The sequence below is a fragment of the Cucurbita pepo genome, chromosome LG01, assembly GCF_002806865.2.
Source record: "Cucurbita pepo subsp. pepo cultivar mu-cu-16 chromosome LG01, ASM280686v2, whole genome shotgun sequence".
NCBI classification, from domain to species: Eukaryota; Viridiplantae; Streptophyta; class Magnoliopsida; order Cucurbitales; family Cucurbitaceae; genus Cucurbita; species Cucurbita pepo.
This window is the reverse complement of record NC_036638.1, coordinates 9611940-9632690: the sequence shown is the minus strand read 5'-3', so window position 1 is coordinate 9632690 and position 20751 is coordinate 9611940. Positions and strand designations below refer to the sequence as shown.

Below are 20751 nucleotides of genomic sequence, written 5' to 3'. Positions count from 1 at the left end.
ACAAATTTGGGTTTTATGGGACTAAGTTGAATCTTAATGAAATGATTTTTTTATCAACTAAGGTGTAAAATCAATTAGGAATAATGAGTTGAAATTTATTATAATTCACTCGTCTATGATCTGAATTAAAAATCTTTTCTTTATCCTATGTTTCGAGAGATGGTAATAAGCTACTATCATCTGTCACGGTCGTACATTTTCAATTATGCAGTGTCGTTGACATGCTCACGATTAGTCTTGAGGAAAACTCAACAAGTCCCATATGTATTTTTCGCCTAACTTTGTGGCATTGTCGAACCTTAAGTGAGATTTGTCTTTGCCAACCAAATATCACTTGTGCGGAATCCAAACTTATTTGGCCACACACATCGTCTCCATGTGCATGTTCAATCATATGCGACACAACCGACTTGCTTCTACATTAGGCCAAGTCATTCGGCCCAACCATGTCTCGACTCGGGGATGAGGTCTCTCGATGTAATGTCGCATTCCGACTTCATCTTAGTTTCCAATTAACACTGTGCATATGTCTTGATGTCATTCTAAGTCATGGGGTGTGGTAGGCCATCACAACTTACTTGATCATGCCATTGAGAACGGCTCCATGTGTCGTTCATAATATTAGGACATCCTGAACATTTATCCATTTGGATTCTATTGAGGCATTAAGCCCTCTTATGTCCATGCTATATCATTTACAGACTCTGTACGTACTGGATAGCAAATGTTCGATTCAACCTCTAACATATGGGCTCGGGTGCAATATCGGCAGTACTGTCTTTGAAAAATCAATTTCAAAAGAAGTTGTTTGAGACGCTCGTTACGCAATATTCACTCTCAACATGACACACATATGTGCTTCAAGATAGCTCGCTTACGAACCGGGTATAAGGACCAAATCAAAATGCTTTCTTTTAAATAGAACAGGCCGTCGCATTTCACTTTGCCTTAAAACTTTAGGTCACCCTTTCGAAAATCACTTGGAACAACTCGAGTAATTTAGGAAATGGAAGTGTGAAGTCTTTAGTCGCGAGGGTTCTCTTCTTCACTTTTCTGAACCTTCTTCTTCGGCAGCTCTTCTTGCTGGACGATGAGCCGCGGTGCTGTTCCGTCGATTGTGCAAGAGGAAGACACAGCTGCTCTTTGTCTCGTGATCCGATGAATTGCTGATTTCAACTATGTTTTTTAAAAAAATTCTCGAATCGATATCTCTCTCTGAAGTTTCAGACTAGTTGTTTCTCCTCCTGTTCCGATTGTCCTGGGACTGATTCTTTTTCTCTTCTGCACAGCCCCGGATCCGCCAGGGGCGTCCTTTTGGTCATTGAAGCGTTCGAAGTTTGCTTATTGAAGCCATGTAAGTTCTACATTCTTTCACATTCAATTTTTGATATGGTAATTGTACGCTTTCAAGTTGATTCTATGGTTAGGGCAAAAATTGGAAGCTATTATTCGGGCATTTGGTTGCGTTGTAGACGTAGTATCTTTGGTACATGCCTGTTATAGATGATTTCAAACTAGCTTATGTTTGGCAAACATAGTTTAACTTAGCTATTTTGTCATGTTGAACGACATCCAGGACCCTCATTATCACTTGTGTTATTCTTTTGTTTGTGTTTCGTTTTCAGGAGTCCGGTGAAGTTGACCCTTCGCTGCCCTTCTAGGGTAGGACAAGTTACAGCTGATCCACAGCCTGATTTTAGCTTTGATGATTTGCGAGTGGAACTTTATTCTTTGGAGGAGAAGCTAAAGACGTCCACAACTCCTTTCACAAAAACATGTTCACGGTATCATAGTTTTTTATATTTGGAAAAGAACGAATGAATTTGTGCATGCTTCTAGTTTTCTTTGTTGAAGAATTTGTGGTTTATATGTCAATAGAGACTTTCCACTCATAAAAACTACGAAGAGAAGCTCCAAGCCTTTTGTAATGGGTGTGTACGAGGATGAGCTACAGAACATATTTAACGATGGTGAAGTAGTTTGTGACCAAGGTTCAAATGCTAAGCGCTTTAATTGTGATGGATGTTTTCTCAGGTATCTTATTCTGTTGCCGCTTCCAACTTTATTTATTTTTTCTTTTAAAGTTTAAGTTGCTTTTATTTAATGAATATTTATGCGTAATCTTCCCCGCATATGTTTTTCTATGAGAAATTAAAAGTGGAAATATGCTTTGCCTGGTTTTATTTAACTTTTGAGGGCCTGTTCATGTTTTTAGACTTTTTTTTGTCATGTGATGTGATTATTATTATAAGCTACTGAATTTCGATCTGAACTATTAGATATCTGGCTTTGTGCCATGAAGTTTTAATATTTTTCTTTCCTTTTAGCGATAGCGAAGATTCTGACAATGAATCAACTCTTGAAACACGAGCCCATCTGATGGAGGATGTGGATTTAGTGGAAAGTTCTTTAGCTCAGCTAACAGATGATCATCTGCTTAACACGAAGGTATTTAGGGGAGTATATAATTTATATTTCTCTCTTTTATTGACGTCTACACATTGTTTAGCATGTAAATATGAATGCATCATACATTTCATTTCTTCATGACATTTTGTGTCCATCTCTCATGTCCTTTACCTACCCTTTTTAAAGTTAGTTTGTTATCTCTAGTTGTTTCTTGGAGTTTTAGACACTGTATTGCATCATCTAAGATATTGTGAAGACATGTATGTGAAATTAGTTAAACTGGCATTTTTTTGGGTAAAAAAAACTCATTAATTAGATTATTTCTATCTGGATGTTGTCATAGCTGTATTCTCATTTAGTCTGACGTCTCTGACTTAAAACTTATAAGACACTAGAAATTATGAAGAATTTTTAATTTCAACCATCGAGAGACAAAGTGGATGGATATCTAGCTAATCTTCCCTTCTGCTAATGCTCTTCTAAATTAGTTTATAAACAGGAGGAAATCAGGAACCAACTTGGAAGGTTGGAGACCAACCTCACTACTTTAAATGAAAAGTCCAGTGCTGCAGCCTCTCAAATTGAGAAATACTATGAGGCAAGACGAGAAGCTGACCGGAGACTCGATACTCAATATCAACGCGAGATGTATGCTTTTCTATTAGTTTTGTTGATCATCTTTCTTAAGTCAAGTTTAGTAAATCTTTTTCACAAACTTCTAATGATAATAAAAAAATTCGTATGAACCATGCCAACCTTGAATTTTCAATTTTTGCTTCTTCATGTTTGAACCTAACCAACTAGATTTTTTAAAATCATTTTTTACAATATATATTTAGTTTTAAAAAGTTGTAATTAGTTCTATGTGCTTCTTTTCTCTGCCTAGCCACTTATGAATGACTGTGTGCTAACATTGTAATCTTACTTGGTGTTTATCCTTTTCCTCTACTTTTAGTGCTGAAGGCCTTGATAAGTACTTGACTACTGTTCAGCGTCACCACGAACAAATATCACAAAGAGAAGAAAGAAAAATAAGAAGTGATGCGGCTTTTGAGGAAGCCAAAAGAAAGGAGAAGGCCATGCTAGAAGAAAAAAAACGTCTAGAAAAGGCTAAAGCAGAAGCTGAGGTTTGTTGTCAGCTATTTGGAAATGATTATTTTTTGTTGTTTGTTTGTTTGTTTGTTCTTCTTTTTGTCTTTTTATTTTTTATTTTTTATTTTTATTGTGTTGTTCACTTTACCGGTACGTATGGCTTTCATAGAAAATTTAAACAACTGTTTCATGGGCTGCTAGCTTGTAATCAATTCTATTGTCGTTCTATCTCTATCAACTTTCCTTTGATTCAATATGAGGATTATTGATCAATAATCCATCCTGTTTTTAGATTAGATAATCTTTTCTGGGAGTTAGTTCCACCTTCAATGGTTTAGGTTTGGTGGACATTATGTGTCCTTCATCATTTACTTTTTGAGTCATCTGGTAGGAAACAAAATAGTTACAGGACCTAACTGCGTAGGTGTTTTGAATAGCGCAGCCAGATGCGCTCTTTGGAAAAGCCCACCTTTGAAGGGTGCAAAAGTCCACTTATTTATTTATTATTTATTATTTATTAATTTTATCTTAAGGAAGAAACTAAAAATTTCTTAAATAATGTTCATTTTCTTCACAATCTCTAATCAACGATCTGACTTCTTAAAATTTTGATTCTCATTATTCATAATATTATTTTTATTCATATACAAAAATGTAGTTTCGTTTTTCTTGGTANAAAAAAAAAAAAAAAAAAAAAAAAAAAAAAAAAAAAAAAAAAAAAAAAAAAAAAAAAAGTATTTGATGTTTTTCTTCACCTCGCACTTTGGCCCCCAAAGGAGTGTTGCACTTTACTGCATCTCACACAACTAAAAACACTGGTGTAGGCAAAAGCTAAAGCTGAGGAGGCAATGAAAGCTGCTATAGAAGCTGAGAGTAGGGCAATGAAAGAAGTAGCTGAAAGGGAAGCCGCTGAAAACTTAAAAAAGGTTGATGCTGTACAAGCGCAAGAAACTATTGTTGGGGCACCAACCACCAAACCAGTAAACTCAGTCGGACAACCTAAAGGAACTGCTCTGGATGGAACAAATGTGTCAAGATCACCAGGTGATTTTCAGTATGAATGTGATAATGGGTTTTCTGTTTTTGTTAAAAATTTATATACTTGAAAATTCCTAACTCTTTATATTTCTTTTTTCATTCTATCCTGAACCTTTCTTTGTTCAGTTCTCTTTATTCAGAAGATATATGTTCATGTGACTTTTTGTGTTTGGTCTACTAAGTTACTTGATTTCAGGATTTCATCTAATATGGAACTTTTTGGGCCAATCTCATGGTAGGTACCATGGTTAGAGCCTCAAGAAATGCTTTGACTTTAGAGCAGGAGAGACTACAAAAACTTAAGGAGGTAGAGGAGGGAAACCAAGCATTGAGATTGAGTTCAAATAAGGTTCGGCAATTACAAATAGTTTGAATGCTTATTATTTTGTCGGTTCTACATGTAACAGATATTAGTAGGCATGGATAATTCATTTTAATGTGGAATGCAACTTACTGCTTAGATTAGCATAGGATAGCAAACATTGTTTATCATTGATTGAATGTATCTCTCGGCCTTTCTATTTTTAAGCCCCATCTTAGAATGATGTCACTTCTATTCATCAAGTGGGAAAAAGTTTCATTCTAGGACTTAAATTTCTTACTATTGACTATCTTCTCTCTAACACTTGTGACCTGATAGAGTATTTGAATATTGATCTCATTGTAATTCTAAATACCCATCTCTTCCTCTCATCAGGATTTTAGCACCCATGAAAGACATATTGCTAGACTAATTAGACAAATAGTGGGGACAAAAGAGAATGTCAGGTATGTGATTTCTTAGATGTTCTTTGGTTTTTGTATGGCTATTTTGCAATTGAAGCTGTTTTAATAGAGACTTCTGTTTTTCATGTGCATTTCTTCTTTTTGCTCCTGACAAGCTCCTTTGTTAGTATTTATTTAGTTACAAATATGTGGTTTCTGTCACCTCTAGATTAAGTTGGTTACAAGTTTAGGATGCTGAATTTAGATTCCCACCGCTTTCTCTAGGGTTGCATGATGCTATTAATATTATTATTATTTTTTAATAAAATAGGCTACATTGATGCTATTACTAGCTACAATGTTTAGCTGCCCTTCACTATTTATATGCAGGATTTTCTGTCTATGCTAGTATTTTGACAAAAGTTATTTCTAAAGTTCAAAGTGGAAGTTATTAGATTACAGGTTATTTGTACAATTCTCTTAATTGTTTTACACTTAACTTCTCTTGTGGGTCTGGACGCTGTACTGTACATTGATCCCGTAGCCACAAATCATAGAATATTAGATGGGGCTTTAGTTTCTCGAAGTGGAACAAATTAGTAGCATTAAGCAATATATTTGTAATAGATTTAAGGTTACGTTTCTTTGTTACTCGTGTTTTTATTTTAGTTTTATAAAATAGACAACACTTTTGTATCTGTATTCTCAGTATTTAGGAAAACATATTGACTATTTGTTTTGTACTATCTGATTCAGTACAAAAACCAGTCAACTTCTCAAGATTTTCATGGATCCTCTTTGTCCACAAACTATTAGCATTGCAGCATTTGCGAAGAAGGTAATACTATCTCATTAACTAGTTGATCATTCTTCTTGCTTGGATGTTACTCATTATGGTAGTAAAGTAGTTGATTAAATGTACAATAAGTGCCATGCCCAGATGTAGTGGTTTCTTGCTTTCAACCTTGAAGTTATGGGTACAAAGCCTTAGAATTTCATTTCTAAGTAATAATATGTTGCGAGTTCGTGAAGTACAAATTCTTATTTGTTAAAAAAAAGGTTGTTGAAGTACATATGTTGTTGGTCCAGCTGCAAGCTCCTGTATTTACATACGGATTTGTAGAAACCTACGCAGATTTGTTTGTATGTATCATATTTATGTAGGTTATACCACTTTTGGAAGGATTTTGTGTTTGACATTTGTATATTAGGGTTAATTTTAATGAGTGAAAACAAGTGGTTTCTTTAGTTGTGTTTTAATTTAATGTGGTTACATATGTTGAATTCAATACTCTCAAATAGGTATATTGCTATGTGTGGTAACTAACTAGACCACTGTTGCTTCGCTTCCATTCTCAATAGCTAACTTTATTTTCAGATATCTGTATTTGTATTACTTCAGCTATCATGCGATTAGATCTTGTTCTTGAAACTTTTCTTCATATAGTTGGACCAGTGCATCGAAGCTTCTAACTTTCTTAGCTTTTGAATTTCAGGTCGTTTCTCAATGTGAAAGTTCAGAAAATGCAGTTTTTGCATGCAGTCATGTCATTGTTCTCGTTACCTCACAGGTTCTGCACTGGTCATGTTATTGTTCTTATGCATATTGTTTTGACACTAAATGATGACCTCAAACCTAACATAAGTGGCGTAGGCAACCTTGGTAAGAACACCTCCTGAACACACACGATACCCCTTAGTACACACACAAGAAACCACTCAAAGGAGAAGAAAAAAGATCTAATATTGTGATGGAAGCCCTTGGATAGGAAAACTTGTGCTCAATCCAAAGTCGAAATGTCAAAACTCATCACAAGTATGTAACCAATCAAACTTGAAATGTTTCTAAGGAATATGCAACCTAAGCTAGGATGCAACACGCTTTCCTTTTAGAACAAAGATAAGTACTCTCCACATTTTGAGGTCATCAAAATGTCTATTTTCTTCAAATTTACAATTAAAGGATTTACATAGTTTCTCGTTGTTGATAACCTAAAGGAGTGAAAAATCATTTAAACTATACCCTAAAACTAACCTAACTTGAATAGTGTTTAGTTTCAAGATATTTGGGGATTTCTAGAATGGGCCAACTAAACCCAATTGGTTCCACTTTTGTGCCTATTAGCTTAGCATCCTAATACAAATCAAGTTCATTTATAATTGAAGGGATGTTTTACAGGGCAAACACCACCCTTAAATTGAAGCATTTGGGTTTGGTGCTTCATGTTGCCTAGAAATTTTTTTGTCTACTTTTTCTCCTCCCTTGCGAAGCAAGATACTCCCAGTGTTGAAGTGGAGATCTCTTTCTTATGTGGTTGGCTCTAGTGGCTTGATCCTAAACCATATTAGAATGCATTTCAAAACTATTTCTTACTGGAAAATGTAATCAAAATGTCAAATGAGTACGATCCCAAACCATATTAGATAACTATCATAAACCATATCAGACAATTCTCTTTTAATCTTATGCTAGAATTGGATCATCATATTCAAGTTTCATTCTTGATTAAAAAAAGTTATTTTTTCTTTGGAGATCAAATGGCGAGGACATATGTGAGTTGATGCTGCACAAACATTTAGATGGATAGATATTGTAGTATAACTAAAATACTATTGTATTAATTGGAGAATAGTCCTGTCTAGTTATGCTTACACGGACACACACATGATGACACACTAATTTCTAAAAGAGTAGGACACATACACGTTGAGGATACCAATTTTTAACTAAAGTTAATTTATATATAAAGTTATATTGATATATCAATACTTCTCGATAGATAAAACATGTAAATTTAACGTATAAACAAATTATACTTTCACTTAAAACCTATAAAGTCATGTAAATTTAACGTATAAACAAATTATACTTCGCTTAAAACCTACAAAGTTAAGTCGATTAACGATATATAAAGATTACTGTTTGACCATAAGAAAGTGACATCCTAATACTTTAGATCAGTTATATAGTCTATGAGAAAATCTCTATTCCCCCTCCCCAATTTTTAGGTTCAAACATTTTTTAGATCCATGTCCAAGCTGTGGCCAATATATATATATAATTCAAACATTTTATTTAGCATGTCGGACATGTGTCTGGACATATCCGTGTCTGACATATGTTCGACACAGACATTGTACCTAAAACATAGTATCTGTGCTTCCTAGTTTATGCTTATCTCAAAGGTTTTTTTTTTTTTTTTTTTTTCTTCTTCTCTGTTGGACCTCAAAATTACTAATAAAATAAGTGTATGGGTGTAATAAGGTAGCGGTTTCCTTAGCTTTTTATTTGCTAATGCTTTTTGAATACAATGACTATTGTACGCTAATGTTAGCAAATTGTTTTAATCAGGTCCCAAGTGCTATGGTTCTTCTTCTAGCAGAGTTCCATAGAGCTTGCATCTACACAGTTCCGAAGCACGTAGGATACTCAGAGGTGAGTTCTTTCTAACAACTTGGATCGTCTTTATCATGAATCATTCTTGATATGGTAATACCCGGCAGTTTCACTTGTTCTGTCTTCTCCTCTTTGATGGTAGTTTGCGTCATAGTTAATGAAATACAGTTTTAATTGACTATGATATTTGCTCTTGCCAAATATTTTGGGATTTGCATGATTGCATCCTAAGCTGTTAACTACTGAAAATTTTGAGAGAAGAATCAACTTCTGGCTTGTGAATGCGTTTCTTATAATTTAATCTAGACAAATGTCTTTTTATCGAACTTTCGTGCTTTACTAGTTTCCAGGCTTTACAGTCATCTTCTGGCAGCATGAAGAGTATTAGAATGTGCTACTGTCTAACACATGTAAAATTAAGTTTGGAACAATTTTTGTTCTTCATATGTCTAAAACATGCTAAGAAGAAAAACAATTAATGTTATTGCAAATTAATGAGGAAAATTTTGTTTCTTTTAAGCTTATTCCAGTGTCCAAGTAGATTAAATCCTCCATAACTTGTTCAGGTTTCAAGACTGATAAATTCCACCTATTCATTGAAACTTGGTCATTTCAAAATTTAAACCGCATTTGAATCAATACAAATGGTCTAGTGCGCTTATGCTGTCTATTTATTTATTTTTATTTATGAGATTCCTCACTTGCATGTTGAATAATTTTTACACATTTTTCCATAGGCCGCATTTGAATCCAAAGAGTCATATTACAAAACTCTTGGATTCCGAGAGGATGTAGATGGAAAAATGGAGAGTGTTAAGGATTATTTGAAGCGGCTAGAAGCATACATGAAACTGTATGGGGCATTGGTTCAGGTTTGTCTCTTTTAATAGTTCGGGAAGTACTTCGAAATATTTTATCTTGCCACATTATTTTAGAGCTTTCTATAATTGAGCTACTTTCATTATCTATAGTTATACCATTCTCGACTATGACATTAGGAATCTTTCCATAAAAGTAACTTATAAAAATGGATCATTTGGCAGACAGAAGTTCCTGGTGCCCGTAACATACATGGTCTTGAGGAAGGTTGGGCATGGCTCGCAAGATTTCTAAATGCAGTTCCCCCCAATATATACACTGCAACCGCGCTCTATGCATTCTTACAAGTAAGTTGGATAGAATTTTAATCACTGAGAAGTAAGCTGAAAAAACCATGGTTTGACGACCCCATTTTGTATAATATAGGTAGCAGGCTTTGCACTGTTCAGAAAATATAAATCTCAGTTCAGGAAGCTTCTGAACATCATCTCCGACAACTTCTTGAGTGCACTAAGAGGAAAGGAGAACCCAGGGTTGAAACAGATAATCGTGCAGATTGAATCCTATTTGGAAGACAGGAAATTCCTTCAAGAACCAGAAGGAAGGACCTTGCGGGGTTCCTTGTTGTCCAGTGGTATGGTGCCGGAGTCAGAGTACACAAAAGATTCATACAGCCGTTCAGGTAATTCATATTTCTACTGATACCACCCAGTCTCCTGGACAATTTTGTTATAGTTTAGCTGAGGGAATGTGACCCATTTATAACCTAGGCATTCTTCTCAGTATAAAAGAAAAATTCAGCATTGTTGAAGAAGTGTACGCTAGAATATGGTGTTTGAACTTGTAACTCTGTTTAATGACAATGAGGAATTTTATAGAAGGAAAAAAGTTTGCTCAGTTGATAAACAAGTTGAAAGATTTATGCAACAGCCTGAAAACCAATATGTACAAGGATGTACACAAACAACTCCCTGTAGAACAAACAAGATAAAGACTTTAAAGTCATTTTTTGGATTTTAAATCGTTTCTTGAACTTTCTTGATTCCAAAACACAAAAAGTGCTAGCAAATGTACTTTTGAGCTACTAGCATGTGAAACTGTCAAGACATCACTTCCTTCTGTAGTCCATCATCCTTTGTGGATCCTTTCGTGCTTCTACCCACCTGGAGAACGAGTTAGTTTTTCAATGTCACGGGCGATGACATGTTTGAACTTGTTGGTTTTGGTATCATTGCATTTTTCAGGTTTGTTGGGTCTAGGGGTGTACATGGTCCGGGTTGGGTTGGGTTAAGGGATTTTTTTGACCCAACCCAAAAGTTCGGGTTGGTTGGATTGGTAACCCAACCCGAAACTTTTCACAATCCGACCCAACCCAACCCTCTATTTTCGGGTTGGTTCGGGTTGGGTTAGTTAATTTTTTTTTTTTAAGTTTTATTTATTCACAATTTATAATTATTCGGATACAATCTTATATAAAATATATTAAAAATTTACAAACTCAAATCAATACATAATTATTAAAAAAAAAAAAAATTCAATAAAAAACAATGAATGAAAATTATAACATATTAACATAGTTCGAGTGAAAATTGTGACATATTATAAGGATATATCATGAAATTAAATAGACAATAAAAATGATTAGTTTAAAGATATGGTATATCATAAAAAAAAACATATAAAAATATTTTAGTTGAAATATGTTTGATTTGATAAAGATAGAAAGTCCTAAACTATATATATATATATATAAATATAAATTGTGATGTACAGTTACCACAAATAGAAAATAAATACATAAGAATTTAAAATTACTGATTTATCTTTAAATATATTTAATTTAAAATTACTCGTTTATCTTTAAATATATTTAAATTAGAATTTAGAAATATAATAATCTGCAACAAATAGAAAATAAAAAAAATAGAAAATATTTAATTTAAAATTACTCGTTTATCTTTAAATATATTTAAATTAGAATTTAGAAATATAATAATCTGCAACAAATAGAAAATAAAAAAAATAGAATATATTTAATTTAAAATTACTCGTTTATCTTTAAATATATTTAAATTAGAATTTAGAAATATAATAATCTGCAACAAATAGAAAATAAAAAAAATAGAAAATATTTAATTTAAAATTACTCGTTTATCTTTAAATATATTTAAATTAGAATTTAGAAATATAATAATCTGCAACAAATAGAAAAAAAAAAATAATAATAATAAATAAATACATAAGAATTTAGAATTACTGATTTTTCTTTAAATAACAAATAGAAAATACTAGTTTATCTTTAAATAACAAATAATTTAGAATTACTGGTTTATCTTTAAATAACAAATAATTTAGAATTACTGGTTTTTCTTTAAATAACAAATAGAAAATACTGGTTTATCTTTAAATAACAAATAGAAAATAAAAAATAAATACATCAGAATTTAGAATTACTAGTTTATCTTTAAATATATTTAAGAATTTAAAATTACTAGTTTATCTTTAAATATATTTAAACTAGAATTTAGAAATATAATAACCCTGCAACAAATAGAAAATAAAAAATAAATAAGAATTTAGAATTACTAATTTATCTTTAAATATATTTAAACTAAAATTTAGAAATATAATAACCTTGCAACAAATAGAAAATAAAAAATAAATAATAAGAATTTAGAATTACTGGTTTAACTTTAAATATATTTAAACTAAAATTGAGAAATATAATAACTTTGCAACAAATAGAAAATAAATATATTAGAACATAATTTGTGAACATGTCTGACAAACCTATTATAAATAATATTTCTTAATATATTTTATATATTTGAATTTGTCTCGGGTCAATTCGAGGGTTTTACCCACGAATTCGAAACCGAACCGATTCAGTTCGGGTTCAGAAAAATGAACCAAATCCTACCCGAAATGCTAATCTAACCCAACCCAACCCTTGTAGTTCGGGTTGGGTTGGTCCGGGTTGTCGGGTTGAATGTACACCCCTAATTGGGTCTCTCTGTTAGGTTATGAAGTTTGCTACTTATTTATAACTTAGTCAACGCTTATACATAATAAAGCTATTGATATGAACCAAGAGACATCAATCATCCAATATACTTCAATGAAGATGTGAAGAAAAAGTTGTCAAAATTATCAAAAGATGTTTCAACTCATGCTACATTGAAGAAGAATGAAGTTTGATTGTTGTAAATTTTGGGTGGGTTACAATTTAGAGTAATTTAGAGTTATTGTATTTTAAGACTTTTTATTTAATTTCGGTTACATTTACATAATGGCTAATTATGGCCATAAAGTAGGAATGTTACAACTCTTGGAATACCTTTAGTAGTTTCATTTTTGAGGTTATATAAAGCCATATATGTTGTATTTGTAAGCAGACTTGAAAAATATAGAAAGAAGCATTTGTGCTTTTCTTTAGCCAATGGCTAAGTTTCTTTGCAATTCTATGTAGTTTAGATTGCATGTAGAATCATTCAAGCTCGACATGATCAATCTTGCTTGTGGAGTGATTCGAATCTCAAACAAGTGTTTGAGATATTTGATCAACAAGAATCATTCAAGCTAGACATGATCGATCTTGCTTGTGGAGTGATTCGAATCTCAAACAATGTTCTTGTCTTGAGATATTCGATCAACAAGGTAATCCGAATCTTATTCCCCTTGTATTGATTCCTTATCTTATCAGCTATATATGGTAAATGACATATAAATTAATATGGTAATGACATAGTAAATTGTAAAGTAAATTGTCATAAATATGTATAATAAAAAGCTATACCTATATATGGTAGATAGTTATATATAGTAATAGTTATATTGGTAAAATTATATATAGTAAACCGAACTACATGTATATATATATTCCCTTAGGCAGAACCTTTAAGATAACTTTCTGTATTCTTTGTATTCTCTCTTAAGGTACATATATGAAGTCATCAATACAAATCATTTAGCCAGAGTTCTCTTTGCATTTTCTCTCTCTTACTTTTTGTGTTCATCTAGATCGAGTGTGCGTTGTTGTGCGATCCTAACAACTCGAATTAGAGCTAGGCGAAATTCACCACGATCTGTGAAGATGGAAAGTTCAAAGATTGCAATTGAGAAGTTCGATGGATCCGATTTTGGTTTCTAGAAGATGCCTATTAAAGATTATCCATACCAGAAAGATCTTCACGAACGGGGTGAAGCCGGATACCATTACCATGGAGCAGTAGAAGCTTAAGGATCGGCAGGCCTTAGGGCTGATTTGATTGACGCTATCCAGAAATGTGGCGTTGAACATCATCAAGGAGAACGTCATATCTGTTGAAGGCGTTGTCGAATATATATACGAAAAACCGTCGACTATAAACAAGGTGTATTTGATGCGGAGATTGTTTAGTCTACAAATGTTCGAAGGTGGATTGTTGTTGATCATATAAATAAATTTAATATGATTGTAAGTCAACTAAGTTCGGTGGAAATTAATTTTGAGGATGAAATTAAAACATTGATTTTGATGTCGTCTTTATCCGAGTTATGGGATACTTNAGAAATATAATAACCTTGCAACAAATAGAAAATAAAAAATAAATAATAAGAATTTAGAATTACTGGTTTAACTTTAAATATATTTAAACTAAAATTGAGAAATATAATAACTTTGCAACAAATAGAAAATAAATATATTAGAACATAATTTGTGAACATGTCTGACAAACCTATTATAAATAATATTTCTTAATATATTTTATATATTTGAATTTGTCTCGGGTCAATCCGAGGGTTTTACCCACGAATTCGAAACCGAACCGATTCAGTTCGGGTTCAGAAAAATGAACCAAATCCTACCCGAAATGCTAATCTNATTGAGAAGTTCGATGGATCCGATTTTGGTTTCTAGAAGATGCCTATTAAAGATTATCCATACCAGAAAGATCTTCACGAACGGGGTGAAGCCGGATACCATTACCATGGAGCAGTAGAAGCTTAAGGATCGGCAGGCCTTAGGGCTGATTTGATTGACGCTATCCAGAAATGTGGCGTTGAACATCATCAAGGAGAACGTCATATCTGTTGAAGGCGTTGTCGAATATATATACGAAAAACCGTCGACTATAAACAAGGTGTATTTGATGCGGAGATTGTTTAGTCTACAAATGTTCGAAGGTGGATTGTTGTTGATCATATAAATAAATTTAATATGATTGTAAGTCAACTAAGTTCGGTGGAAATTAATTTTGAGGATGAAATTAAAACATTGATTTTGATGTCGTCTTTATCCGAGTTATGGGATACTTTTGTTGCCGCAATCAGCAGTTCTCGAGGATCTGATAAACTGAAGTTTGATGAAATTCGAGGTGTAGTTCTCAGCGAAAGTATTCGCAAACGAGAAATTGGGAATTCATTTGGTAATGCTCTCAGTGTTGACAATTGGGGAAGAAGTAAATCGAGGGGCCCAACGAAATGGTGATCAAAATCAAAGAATCGAGAAAAATCGCCAAATAGACCAACGTGTTGGAGTTGTGGAGAAAATGTCACTTTCGGATAGACTGTACAAACCAAAGAGGAAGCAGAATCACAAATCTTGAGATGATGATTTTATAAATTTAGCAAAATATATTGAAGATGCTCTAATCCTCAGCGTGGACAGTCCGATTGAATCCTGGATTTTGGACTCAGGTGTATCTTTTCATTCGTCTCCAAACAAAGAGTTGTTTCGGATTCAAGTTTGGAAATTTCGAGGTGTATCTTGTCGACAACAAAGATTTGGAGATTAAAAGAAAAAGAGATGTCCGCATAAAAACTCCGTCAGTAAATCAGTGGACATTAAAGGATGCCAAATATATTCTTGGTCTCAAGAAGAACCTGATCTCTATTAGTCAGTTGGAGAACATAGTTATGCAACAGAGTTAGAGANGTTGGGTTGGTCCGGGTTGTCGGGTTGAATGTACACCCCTAATTGGGTCTCTCTGTTAGGTTATGAAGTTTGCTACTTATTTATAACTTAGTCAACGCTTATACATAATAAAGCTATTGATATGAACCAAGAGACATCAATCATCCAATATACTTCAATGAAGATGTGAAGAAAAAGTTGTCAAAATTATCAAAAGATGTTTCAANGAGTTGACTCTCCTTCACTCTATCTTCTTTGATGCAGTTTCTGATTTCATATTTAGCTTTTTGATCGCCCTTGGATTCCTAATCAGCTCTGCCATTGCCCAAACAATGACCCCTGCTCCTGTGTCAACTCCACCTAGAAATATATTCTAAAACATACACAACCAAGAACAAAAAAATGTTAAATATATGAGTTACAATTGGAGGTATTCATAAGTTGAGGTTACCATTGTAAGTGCCTTGATGCAATCTCTACTGAGTTGCAATCCATCTTTTTCTGATTTCAACAAAACATCGATGATGTTGTCTTCTTGCTGAGAAGTGGCCTGGAAGTTGATGCGGCCATCAATTACATGTTGGAAAAAGGCATCCAACTCAAAAAAGCTCTTTTCCAACCTTCCATGAACGCCAGTAAGCCAATCAACAATCCAACCAACTCTGGGAAAGTAGTCAGTCGCGGAGAAATATCCGAGTGATACTATGGCTCTTCGAACAACATGGTGAAAATTGTGATTATCTAGCTCACCCCCTCTGAAGTTCTTCCCAAAAGCCATCCGGGTTATTATGTTTGCTGTGAGAGAATAAGATTTCTCACAGAGATCAACAAGATTTGAATGTTGAGAGATTGAGTTCAATAACAGACCCACCTCTTCTTCTCTAATATGCTGAAACTACTGAACCCTCGAAGCATTGAAGAGCTCAAACATACAAATCTTTCGAACGTTCCTCCAGTGTTCACCGTATGGAGCGAAACTCATGTCAACATAGTTGTACGAAAGTCTTCCACTACCTGTTGAGCAAGGACGGCTGCAAGAAGCAAGGTCGTGAAATTTGAACAACTCTTTTGCAGCAGCGGCAGAGGAGACCACGACGGTTGGGACAGAGCCGAGTTGGAGGAGCATGACGGGGCCATATTTTTTCGAAAGCTCAGTAAACGAGCGATGGGGGAGAGAGCCAAGGAGGTGCAAATGACCCAACAAAGGAAGCTTTGGAGGGGTTGGAGGAAGAAGGTTGTTTTTGGGGTTTGCCTGTTTTCTTATGATTTTAAGAAGCAACAGAGAAGAACAGAGGAAAAGCAGAGGATGCCAGATGAAGAGATTATTAGGCATCATTCTATCAACGCTAAGCATTTCCCAGCTCTACTTTGATGGGAAAATGTCATCTGAAATAAATGAGCAAGTTTCTATTTAAAAAAATGGTTAATTTAATTTAATTTTTTTTTTTTTAGTGTACGGTCTCTAGTAATCATAATAAAAGATCGGAAAGAGAAACTTTTTTGAACGTCCAAATTACACTTGCTTAGTAATGAAAAAAATTCGTTAGTGGTACCTCTACGAAAAATGACTCGAGAGCAAAACCCATTTGAATATTTTTGTACTGATCATATATTTCAATTTCATCAAATCTGAACATTCCATACAAAACTGTAATAAAATGTTGGTCGTAACTTTGTTTTATAACCTAATGCTTCAATGCTCGAAGTCTCGGTTTTCACATTTGGTTTTGGGTTTTAAGGTTTCACACCCATGGCTACAAATTTTTTTGATCCTCATTTTAATCCTTTTATAATATGTAGTTAACATAGAAAGAGACCAAATGAGAAAGAAGATTTTATGAATATTCCAATGACACTTAGAAAATGTTACAAATGGTACCCTTATGGCAAATGACTAGAGAGCACATTTATACCTTACAAAATTGTCAAAACACTATTGGACATAATTCCATTTTTTCACCTCATGCTTCAATGCTTGGAATAGAGCATTCACATTCGCCTTTAGATTGTAAGTCTCGTACACATGGCTATTCTTTTTTGTTCTCGTTTTTGTCTTAGTACATTCTCTAGTGAATTTGGTAAGAACCAAAATGAGGGAATTTTTTTCCTAAACATCCCAATAACACTTGTTTAATAAACAAAAAAATGTTGTTAATGATATCCCGTACAAAATGACTCAAAAATGGCATGCGTTAATTTCATCAAATTTGAATATTCCTCATAAAACTGTCGAAAAAGTATTGTTCATAACTCAATTTTTCACATAATGATTTAAATGTCCCGCATTCGAGTTTGGATGGTAAGGTCTTGGGCACATATAAAGGAATTTTTTTATTCTCATTTTAGTCTTAGCATGAGCTCTAGGGAACATAGCAAGAGACCAAAACAAGATTTTTTTTTTCTAAATATTTCGATGGCATCTTTGAGAACGAAAAATAGTTCTCAATAGCAATCCATCAAAAAATAGCATGGGAGCAAAAACACTTTGAAATTTTGTTTTGAATGTACGTGTTAATTTCATCAAATTTGTCTCCTACGGCCAAGCGACGTATGCTCGAGCCTCTGACCTCGGTTTAAGAAGAAGGTTTTAGAAAATGAGGGCAGAGAGAGATTTTCGAAAGAGAGATTTTGGAAGAGATGTTATATATTCAAGCAAGAGAGTAACGGCTCACAGTATATAACTATTGGTAGGGAGAAGTTGACAACTAATCATATCCCCAATTTCACCGCGATATAACTATTTGTAGGGAGAAGTTGATAACTATTGGTAGGAAGAGATGAAATATGAATGCTTGCCAAGTTTGGTGTCAATCTGACACCGGACGGACAATGCACGACACCGTACGACCGTTCACCAAAATCATGTCTACGCCTGAAAGATTGAAAAATGGCTCAAAATGTACTATAGGGGTACCATGGTGTTAGCTCTCCACCACCCCTGGGTCGTGTGGCCTAAGTGAGCTACCCTGTGGCACATACGTGTGTCATAGTGTGGGCGAGCGTGCCGAGACGAGTGTCTCGGGCGACTTCCTTTGAAATGAGTTTTTGAAGGACAATACTGACGGCACGGGTGTGCCAATATTGTGTCCCAGCCCGCGTGTGGGAGGTTGCTACATACACCCGCTATCCGGTACGATATCCGTAAATGACTCGGCATGGGCATGGGAGGGCCAATGCCTCGATAGAACCCGGATGGATGAATATTTAGGAAGTCACGATGAGATGAACGACACGCGGGCCCATTCTCGATGGCATGATCGAGCGAGTTATGATGGCCGACGACATCCCAAGACTCGAGATGGCGTCAAGACATATGAACCCTGTCGATGGGGATCGAGATGACAAGATGAGATGCGATGTTGCATTGAGAGACCTTGGCCCGAGCAGAGGCAAGGTTGAGCCGAATGACTTGGCCTAGTGTAGAGGCAAGTCGGATGTGTCGCAGACGATTGAAAATGCACGCGCAAGCTGCATGTGTGGTTGAACAAGCTTGGTTTCCGCACAAGCGATGTTCAATTGGCGAAGACAAACCTCGCCTAAGTCCGACGAAGCCACAAAGCCAGGATGAAAAATATATATGGGGCTTAATTCCCCTTAAGGCTAGTCGTGAGCGTGCCAAGATCACGACGCTGCGCGATAAAAAATGTAGGACCGTGACAGTGATAGCAGTGGGAGATGATAGCAGTGGGAGGCGTGCATCAGTGGTGAAGAACCTCAAAATCAGCCGGAAAGCGTGTGTTTAGGTGGTTGTGAATGAACTGAATTATCAACTTTTTAGAATGATATGTTAGTCTATATTGGTAATTTATTTATGCATGGATGTTTATATGCTTATATGGGGACAATTAGGGATTCATCACTTAGGCCAGTCATGAACTCAGCTTGATTGTCGAGCATAACCATTTTAGAACTTGGTATAATTATTATGCCTTTACTATGTGGGAATATTAGGGTATTTACTAATTAACTTCCTTTTAGTGAACCTGCCATGAGGGTCAGAGGTTCATAGTTGTATTCTGATAATGCATGAACCTTAGAACTTATGAGTGCCTAGTGGGTATAATTAGGGGTCTCCAACAACTATCAATTCGTGATCTTGTTTGGATGAGAGCGAGAGACCACATAGGTAGATGAGAACCTAATAGCTGAGGGTCGCTACCTCCCTTGTGAGACGAGAATTTGTGTTGGAACTGACACTAAGGTTGCCACTGGGACTAACAGAATGATGACTTTAGATACCTTAAGAACTCAAGATGAATTTTGAGGGCTAGAGTTCTAGATAGAACCAAGAAACAAGAACGTAATAGCATTCACTAAGTAACCTAAGTTGAGCTTACGTAGAATGAACGAACCAGGGTGTAAGCCTAGGAAGAACCTATACTTGGGAGAGAACTCCTAAAAAAAAATAAGATATCGAATGCACGAAGAAAAAAATCAATAAGAGTTAAGAACAAACTATAAACTACCAACATGTTGCATACTACTATATTTTATATACTCATCCTTATTATTTTAATTTTTTTTTTCAGATGAGGCTCGATGGGATGGTCGAGATGGAGACACACACGGGCTGTAGGGTTATGGAGATTGTCCGTGTCATGTTTCCCTTTTCATATGTTTTCATAGATTTTGTATTTTTTGAATTGATACTTTGATTTTTTGTTGTATTTTAGTGGTCTTTGTCTATCTTTTGTAAATTCGAGGTTTTATTAGTATTTTTTATTTGAAACTCTCGTGTGTATGCATGTGTTTCAATGTTTTAAATTTTATGCATTTTCAATATAAGTAGCCGTGAGTAGCTCAAGTCCCTAAAAAAAGTGAGTCATTACAATAATTTAGTTTTTTTTTTTTAACTTGAGGGTTCAAATGCCCTTAATATGATTTTTGCATTCATGTTTAAGTCGTACGGTCTCGGATACATGGCTACATATTTTTGTCTTTATTTTATAATCTCTAGTGAACATATAAAGAGACCAAATCGAGAAAGAAGCTTTTTTTGAACGTCCCAATGATACTTCGTCTAAGAAACAAAAAAGTCACCCTTGGTTCCCCTCATGAAAAATGACCCAAAAATGACAAGAGAACAGAATCACTTCGGAATGTTTTTCTACTAAACATGTTTATCAATTTCATCAAATTTGAACCTTCCCCTATGCATGACTACATTTTTTTTGTCATAATTTTAATCACGGTACAATATCTAGTGAATATACTAAGAGATCAAAACAAGAAAGAAAGTTTTCTAAACGTCTCAATGGCACTAGTTCGAGAAACAAAAAAGTCGCCAATGGCACCCTTATAAAAAATAGCCAGAGAGAAAAACTATTTTGAAGCGATTTCCTACTAAACATGCATGTCAATTTCTTCAAATTTGAACATTCTTCGCAAATTTGTC

General features: G+C 34.4%; 2 protein-coding genes across 3 annotated transcripts; one reads left to right on the top strand and one right to left on the bottom strand.

Moving 5' to 3' along the window:
• Positions 1 to 958: 958 nt before the first annotated feature.
• LOC111804139 (protein GLE1) lies at positions 959 to 10382 on the top strand. Of its 2 annotated transcripts, XM_023688840.1 has the most exons (15): positions 959 to 1354; positions 1626 to 1784; positions 1879 to 2034; positions 2328 to 2448; positions 2909 to 3057; positions 3365 to 3536; positions 4326 to 4545; positions 4779 to 4888; positions 5237 to 5307; positions 6001 to 6082; positions 6741 to 6815; positions 8597 to 8680; positions 9379 to 9513; positions 9685 to 9807; positions 9887 to 10382. In XM_023688840.1, coding segments are annotated over exons 1-15 (1935 nt in total). In that variant the 5' UTR covers positions 959 to 1352; the 3' UTR covers positions 10163 to 10382. The 2 variants fall into 2 exon arrangements, with proteins under 2 accessions (XP_023544608.1, XP_023544617.1); XM_023688849.1 differs by lacking the exons at positions 959 to 1354; positions 1626 to 1784 and having other exon boundaries at positions 1943 to 2034; positions 2339 to 2448.
• Positions 10383 to 15597: 5215 nt separating this feature from the next.
• On the bottom strand, positions 15598 to 16718 carry LOC111810621 (cytochrome P450 71B10-like). Its single transcript, XM_023697355.1, has 2 exons — positions 15808 to 16718; positions 15598 to 15729 (listed from the first exon to the last, which is right to left on the bottom strand). The coding sequence occupies exons 1-2, from the start codon at positions 16132 to 16134 to the stop codon at positions 15598 to 15600; spliced, it is 459 nt and encodes a 152-aa protein (XP_023553123.1). The 5' UTR covers positions 16135 to 16718.
• Positions 16719 to 20751: the final 4033 nt, after the last annotated feature.